The sequence below is a fragment of the Parus major genome, unplaced genomic scaffold, assembly GCF_001522545.3.
Source record: "Parus major isolate Abel unplaced genomic scaffold, Parus_major1.1 Scaffold246, whole genome shotgun sequence".
Taxonomy (NCBI): Eukaryota; Metazoa; Chordata; class Aves; order Passeriformes; family Paridae; genus Parus; species Parus major.
Genome location: NW_015379264.1, coordinates 279,820 through 287,443, shown reverse-complemented (window position 1 = coordinate 287,443; position 7,624 = coordinate 279,820). Strand labels below are relative to the sequence as shown.

Genomic DNA, 7,624 nt, shown 5'->3' with positions numbered 1-7,624 from the left:
CAGATAACGGGTAACAGATAGCGGATTACAGATAGCAGATTACAGATTGGAGATAGGAGATAGCAGATAGCAGATAGATAGCAGATGATAGCAGATTACAGACAGCAGATTACAGATAACAGATTACAGATAACAGATTACAGATAACAGATAACAGATAGCAGATTACAGATAGCAGATTGCAGATAGCAGATAACGGGTAACAGATAACAGATAGCAGATTACAGATGATATCAGATTACAGATAACAGATTACAGATTCTGGGCTGTCAAACAGCCATTTCAGACAGCTGCTCACTGAGCACACATGGTACAGAGACACTTGGATCCTCCCCTTCCTATTTCACCTTCTGGGACAGGTTCTACTGACACTGTCCCTTTGGCCCCCAGGTGAACTTGGATTCCTGCACACGGGAGAAGACGAGCCACAACATGCTGGAGCCGACACTGTCCTGCTTTGATGAGGCTCAGAGGAAAATATTCACCCTCATGGAGAAAGATTCTTACCGCCGCTTCCTCAAGTCCCCTTACTACCTGGACTTGGTCAGCCCGCCTGGCTCTGGATGTGGGCCCGAAAACTGCAAAAGAAACCACGCTCACAGCTTAGACTGCAACTCCAACATCATCTCCCAGTGCGCCTGAGCCCGCAGCAAGGCAGGGCCGGGCCCTTGCAGAATGTATGGCAGCAAAAGCATTCATTGGCATGAAGCAACAGAGCTGTCTCCAGTAGCTGTCTAATGTCCCGTTGTACCCATGTCATGCAACAGCCAGCATTTGTAACCCAATCCAGGCTCAGTGTGTGCAGCAAACCCTCCTCTGAGGTCGGTGTAGGGCCGCTGGGGTCTGTGTGTGGCAGGAGCTGGGGGCAGTCGCTGTGTGAGCCCTGAGAGCCCGGGAGGCTGCTGGGGAGCTGTGCCAGCCCTGGCACTGCCCACAGGGGGACCAGAGCAGCCGGGTCACGGCTCCTGGGTGGCTCCCAGACAGCTGTGGGCACAGAGGAAGCCGAGGGAAGCGCTGGGGACCGTGATCTCCCCTTTCCAATCTGCAAAGGGTTAGGTGAAAAGGGCTCGCTGTTCAAAGCTCCCAAGTGTCCAGGCTGCCAGGAGAGTTTGCTCAGAGCTCAGGCTGTGCTGCACTGCAGTACCAGGCACAGGAGGAGCTCCTGCCCTTTCTGAAGGGAGACCAGAACTTTTCGGGACAGCCTCCCTCGGTCGTCACAGCCACGGTGTCAGGGAAGCTCAGCCTCCCTCGGTCACCACGGGAAGCTCTTCCCTCTCTAGCACCACGTTCATGCTGGCCAAGGACCTTTCCTAGGGCTGAGCAGAGCTGTCACTTTTGGGAGGCTCATTATTTCCTAAGCTATTAATTGTGACCTTCACGCTCCCAGGTTAAATCCTCCAGCAGAGCAGAACAGAAACGTGTTCCTTCTCTGGCAGACAGCTGTGTGTTCCTTCTCTGGCAGACAGCTGTGTGTTCCTTCTCTGGCAGACAGCTGTGTGTTCCTTCTCTGGCAGACAGCTGTGTGTTCCTGGCTCCAGGGGTGCCATTTGGATCCAGCTTTGCCTGTCCTGGCTTGTGAGGAGCAGTTTGTGAGGGAATAGGACCACAATATCTGAGGAGGAAAGGCCCTGCTTGGGAGTACTTGAAAATGTTGGAGTTTTTGAAGGTGTTATTTATGTATTTCAGCAGTAGCATGGCTCACTTTTCCTGAGGATGGTAGGAGCAAAGTGTCTGTCCCATGACTGCTCCGGGGCTTTGCCAGAAGGCAGCTGATGTGTTAATTACAGTGCTGAGACACGGCTTTGCTGTGGCTTTGGCACTGCAGGGGCAGCAGGGGAGGCAGCACCAGGTGTCTCTGTCCCCCAGCCTTGGTCTCTCCTTCACCAGCTATTGCTGCTCTGGCCACTGCATCCTGTGCTCTGCATCCCAGCCCAGACAACAGCTCTCACACCGGGGTTTTGGCATGGCAGGAGGAGGCTGTGGCTCTCCAGGCCCATCGAGAAACTTCTATTTTAACATGTGCTTTATTTTGTATTTATGCAGTGTACTGACACCTATCACCATGCATGTTCAGCTAAGAGATGGAGAGGCTTGCTGAAGCTCTGAACATGGCCAAGCATGTGGCTATGTTTTATTTTCCCCTGGTACTGGGAACTCTTGGTAACTCTTGCAAAAACTGTATGGATATTTAAATATTGATGAATGCAGTCTAAATAAAAACGTTTGCGTTAGTCCCTTCTAAAATGCCATTGTGTGAACAAAAGAAAATGCTCAGGGATCCAGTTCATTGGACAAGGCTGCTCTGAAAAGTTGTGTGAAAGTTATGTTACAAGTGGCCTCACTAAGAGATTGAGTCACAGAAAGATGAAACAGCTGATGGAACAACACTTACATCCTTCAGACACCTTCAGCACCACGAGCCTGGGGGACAGGGGCTTTTTATGGGTGTGACCTTGGCTGGCCATCAGCTCAGCATGGGGATTAGCCACTCTCACCAAGGGCCTGGGCTGAGTGTGAGGCTCCCCTTGGCAGCTTTGGAGCAGGGAAGCCCACTCAGGGCGCCCTTCCCTGATGCAGGTGCTTTGCAACCCTGAGCAGACAGAACAAATTTTATCTGGAAGCTGAGGCTGTCCCTGGGCTGTGCCCTGGGAGTGCAGAGAGCAGGGCTGGCCCTTATCAGCCCCTGGGGCAGGAGCTGACCCTGGGAGCCCGAGGCAGCAGAGGGGCTGGGGGTCCTGTGCTGCCCTGGCCTTGCAGTGTTTTCTGTGCATCAGCCCCCTGGGGTGATTCCCTTTCCAGTTTACTGAGAAACCACTGCATCATTGTGGCAGAAGCTCTCAGAGGCTCTTGGTCTTGCCAGGGCTTTGGGGCACGAGTTTTGGGCGTGCTCTGCAGTGGGTAAGGAAATGCTGCACCTTCAGTACAAAGAGCCAAAATGAAGAGTCCTTTGAGACAGTAGCAGAAATACATGTTTATGTGTGGATTACTGAGTGGTACATGGACATGGGTTAACACAACTCCTCCCATCCTCCCCACATGAATATCTGCAGTGGAAATCCCGTGGAGAACTCCAGACTGAAAACCTGCAGGGTGTGAGGAGCTGATGTCACCCTCTGCCTTTGCTCCAGCCATTGGCCACAGGGTGCAGCACCCTCCAGGGAGTGACCAGGGCCTGAGGGGAGCCTGGTGGGCTCTGGGACACTCTGGGCCACTGGGCTTTGGGCAGCCCTGGCAGAGCCCAGCAGGGCAGGAGCTGGGTGCTTCACCCTGTGATGGATGAGGTGCGAGGCTCCGCGTCGCTGAGGTCACCATAAAACACACATCAAACCATCTCCTGCTGTTCCCCCGGGGGATGCAGCTGCAGGGAGCCCTTTTCCACACGTGCCCGTGGCAGGCAGCGGGTGCCAGGGTGGCGTGGAGGCAGTGCCTGGTGCCCCACGGCCCTGGCTGCAGCGTGGGGTTGCCTTGCCCCACGGCAGAGATCGGGGTCCCTCGGGATCTGCCTCCTGCACCTGCCCAGTGCCAGGGTGGCACAGAGCCCGCGGGCACAGCGTGGTTCTGGAGGATGCACCTTTGTTCTCGCTCGGCTGGATGGCCCTGGTTTCCCTCAGGAGGGTCTGGGACCACACAAACCCCACACACATCCCCTCTGTGATGGACCCCGAGCACCACATCCAGAAACTCTGCTTTTTGTCTCTCTGACTCAGGGAGTTGGGATGCCCATGTTACAAGTATATGTGTGTATATATGTTACGTGTATATATGAATACAGGAGTACATGTTGTGTTTATATACTGCTATATATCCCAAATTTCATGAGAGCTAGAGTGATAAAATACATGAAGTATCTCATACCAGAAATATGGTTGGCATCAGCCCGATAGTAAATACCTCTGTGCCTGTGGAAAGCTGGGCCATGGGGCTGGTACAGGTGTTGCCACCTTTCTGGGCAAGCCTGCTCGAGTAATTAGCCAAATGACCCTTCTACACAAACACAACTTCCCTAGAGCTCCCAAATGCTTCGGTGGCCACATTTCCTGGCCACCCAGTAGGTCACTGGCAGCCCTCAAAGTAGACTTCCAGCATTTTAGCAGAAATTGAGCCAGGGAGGGATTTCCAACAGAGCTGTTTTGTCTCTCCTGAATCCAGCCTGCACCTTCCTGTTCAGCACACACACACCTAGACACCTTCTCCCTGCCCCACGTGTTCCTGCTGCAGCACTGACGTCCCAGGCCTTGTGGTGCCTGGCCAGAGCCTCCAGTGACATCCCAGCCCTGTGGCATTGGTGGTGCTGGTGGCATTTAACTGTGGAACAGGTGAGGGGATCTGGAAATAGCTGCCAAAGGATTAAGCAGAAATGGAAGATCCAGGTCCTTCTGCAGGGAAGCCTGTTTGGTTTTGCATTTCTGAGTCATGCTGTAAATGAGGAGCTCGAACATGCTGAACCACTGCTATTGACTCCACGGGGACGTTGGGAGGCTGCAGGGAGGGTGTGCAGGCAGAGGTGGGGGCACAGCCTGCAGCAGGGGGGATGGCCAAGCCCCCCACCCCACACCCAGCCCTGCTTCTGCCTCCCCCTTGCTGCCCACCTGAAGGGTGGGCACTGCCAGGGTCCTTTTGATGGGACCCTCCTGCTGCTCATGCTCTGCCTTGGGCTCTTGAGGGTCACCCGAGCCACCCTCTGCATTCACCCCAGGGGAATGCCTGTGAGCATCACCCCTGCTGCTCCAGCAACGACTTTCCCAGGCCTTTTGCTCCAGAGCTTAAAAAAAGAGTCACGTTTGTGACTGCCTCCATCCTTCCCCTGCCTCCATCCTTCCCCTGCCTCCATCCTTCCCCTGCCTGGAAGACACAGCCCATTTCCTGCAGCTCGGATTTCTCTGCAGCTCCGATGTATTTTTCTTCATCGCCATAGTGACAAGGTGTAAATATTTGGGGCTGGTGGAGTTCTGATGGGATTTTGGAAGTCTTGAAGAGGCTGGTGGATCTGTTGTTTGTGTTTTTGCTCTTTGCAGGGGTCCCGTGGCTGGCAGGGGGCTGAGCCCCCCGGGGAAGGGGCAGCACGGGTGTTTGCCAGGCTGGATGAAAGAGGCTCTTTGCAAGCCGTGACCCCGGGGATGATGCACCAGGAAACCAAACGGGAATGAGCCATCCAGGCCTGTGGGGCAGGGGTTTATCACATTTCCCTCAAGGCTGAAATGAGACCCCAGGGGCTGCTTTTCACGTATGTCCTTGCCCCATCCTCAGGTGTGATTTATTCTGTTGGCAGAGGGCTGGCTTTGACAGCCTGTGGAAACACATGGCCTGGGCGGACAGGAGGAGGCAGGAGCAAGAGATGCAGGCTACACAAACTCAGCAGGGTCTGCACTCTGCTCTGGAAGCCAGGGGTTATTTTTCATGTTTCCAATGACGGCTTCGAGTTTGCGTTTGTTTTTTTGGGTTTGGTTTGGATTTTTCAAATTGGATCTGAACATGTGGAATTTAATCTTTCTTCCCCCCCCAGCATGGCCTCCCTCCTTGCTGTGCTCGACGTCCCTGTGTTGGGTTTGTGCAGAAGTGTTGCTTTGGGTGCCTAGTGCAGGGAGAAGTGACTGGGAGAGGAGGAGAGCCCCGGAGCTGCCATCCCAGCACCAGGCAGGCTGTGCCCCGGCACAGGACGGGCCCCGGAGCTCAGGGCGTCGTGCAAGGCTGGAGCGAGCAGGAGCTCTGAGCTGCTGAACAGTCCTGGTGTTTTGGACCAACAGGTCTCGTTTTATCCTCTCGTTTTTGTGTTTTTGTGTTTGGAGCGAAGCAAACAGGCTGAGCCCGAGCTCTCTCGGCTCAGCCCCGGCGCCAGCCGGCTGTGCCGTACAGCGGTCCCTGCCGTGCCTGTCACAGTGCCCTCCTTGCTGTACGTGCCACTGCTGGCCCTGCCCCGTCCCTGGAGTGCCACTGCTGCTGCCTGCTCTGGAGGGAAGTGATGCCCAGCAGGCAGTGGAGGTGTCTGAGCTCAGCCTGGCAGGGAGGGCAGCGCCTGCAGACGCCTGTGCAGTGCCAGCAGCACCCGGGAAGCCGGGAGGAGAGAGCGAGCCTGGGCCAAACCAGCAGTGTGGGCAATGCTGGAGCAAGACTGTCACCTTCTAAGGAGTCCTAAGAGGACAAAGTCAGCACCTCAGAGCCTCCAGCGACTGCCAAGCTCCGCAGCACCAGGGATGTGTCAGCTGGCACTGCAGGGCTGGGGCTGATCCCTCACCCTTCTGGGTCCCAACACCAGGGAGTTTCTGCAAATTGGTCTTTTGTGGGAGAGGAAAGAGATGGCATCAGAGGAAACACCAGGACATCTGACGGTCCAAACACGGGGGGAGGTGTTCAGCAGCACCCCTGGGTGCTGTTCTAGGGTGGTATGGAGGAAGCAAAGCGGCTGCAGGAGAAGGGGAGGGTGTTTAGACAGAAGCAGTGGGGATGCCTTGCACAGCCCTGCTGCATTGCTACTTGATCAACTCGTGATAAAACTCCGACCGCACAAATCTGGGCAGGGAGTCTTTCTCCATCAGGGCAAAGATCCTCTTCTGGGCCATGTCAAAGCTGGTTGGTGATGGCTCCACCAGGTTCTTCATGGTCACAGCCTTGGTGAAGTGGTCGATGTTCACCTGCCATGAGAGTGTCAGGGATGGGAGCCTGCCTTTGGAGGGCTGAGCGATGGGCTCCCCTCGCCTGCTCTGTGCCACCAACAATCACACAAAGGGTGAGGGGAGGCTCATTTCCCTGGAAGAATCACTGGTGGCAAAGCTGTGAGGATGAGCTCTGCCCTGCTGCACAGCCCACTTGGGGAGGAAGATTGCTGTACATTGGCATCCCTTATGGCTGACATCAGGGCACAGGCGTGTCTGGGGGTGCCTGTGGCTGCAGACAGCCCAGCAGAGGCTGAGCATGCAAACAGGGGCTCCAGGCTTGTGCAGGATGGGACTGCAGCACGTGGGGATGGGGCTGCCCCTTGGCAAGGACACAGCCCCCCGAGTCCCTCAGGCCTGCAGCCCTCGCTCTCCTTTGGGATGGAGGTGCCAGGGCAGCAGCCTCGTCCCTCCCAGCACCATCTCCTGCCCATGGCCACTGACCTCTTTGGGTGCCTCAGTCTGGATGAACTCCTCATAGATCTTTTTGGCCTTCTCCGCCAGCTTCACAGGGGACTTGGTTTTCTTGTAGTCCTCGCAGGCCACCCAGAACTCGGCATTCTCCTCGCTGAACTCGGAGCGCAGGAAGCTGCGGAAGCTGGCGAGCCCGTCTGGGGGCCAAGGGGGAGCTGAGACCTGGCTGAGCACTGGCCAAGCCCTCGCTGGGCACCCCAGGGGACCTGGGGAGAGGGGAGGGGACCAGGGGGATGCAGGGGATGGGAACTCACAGGGGTTTTGCAGGAGCTTCTCCAAGGAATCGCGCCACTGCAGAGCCTCCTCCGGAGACGGCCTGAGGAGAGTAAAGAAAGCCCAGGTGGTCCTTGGTTACCCACAGAAGCCTCCCTCGGGGCTCCAGGTTTTTAAACAATGCCTTTAAAAACGGGGAGGAGAGGAGTTACAAGTTGCAGAGGCTCTCAGAGAGGAGGCAGGCTCTGGGGATGGAATGGGGATGGTGCTGCATCGCAGCACAGGCG

The 7,624-nt window shown here is 55.9% G+C and overlaps 2 protein-coding genes across 4 annotated transcripts in view; one reads left to right on the top strand and one right to left on the bottom strand.

Moving 5' to 3' along the window:
- Positions 1–2,244, top strand: part of LOC107198628 (regulator of G protein signaling 4) — an 8,898-nt gene extending 6,654 nt beyond the window's left edge. For all 3 annotated transcript variants that reach the window (XM_015615737.1, XM_015615736.3, XM_015615735.2), the window contains one exon: positions 391–2,244. In XM_015615737.1, the coding sequence (XP_015471223.1) occupies positions 391–642 (252 nt within the window). In that variant the 3' untranslated portion in view covers positions 643–2,244. The remainder of the gene's footprint in view (positions 1–390) is intronic.
- A 707-nt stretch (positions 2,245–2,951) lies between these two features.
- Positions 2,952–7,624, bottom strand: part of LOC107198621 (regulator of G protein signaling 5) — a 17,135-nt gene continuing 12,462 nt past the window's right edge. Inside the window, exons 3-5 of the mRNA XM_015615725.1 lie at positions 7,379–7,440; positions 7,095–7,261; positions 2,952–6,629 (exon numbers count right to left, since the gene is read on the bottom strand). Of these exons, the coding sequence (XP_015471211.1) occupies positions 6,468–6,629; positions 7,095–7,261; positions 7,379–7,440 (391 nt within the window). The 3' untranslated portion in view covers positions 2,952–6,467. The remainder of the gene's footprint in view (positions 6,630–7,094; positions 7,262–7,378; positions 7,441–7,624) is intronic.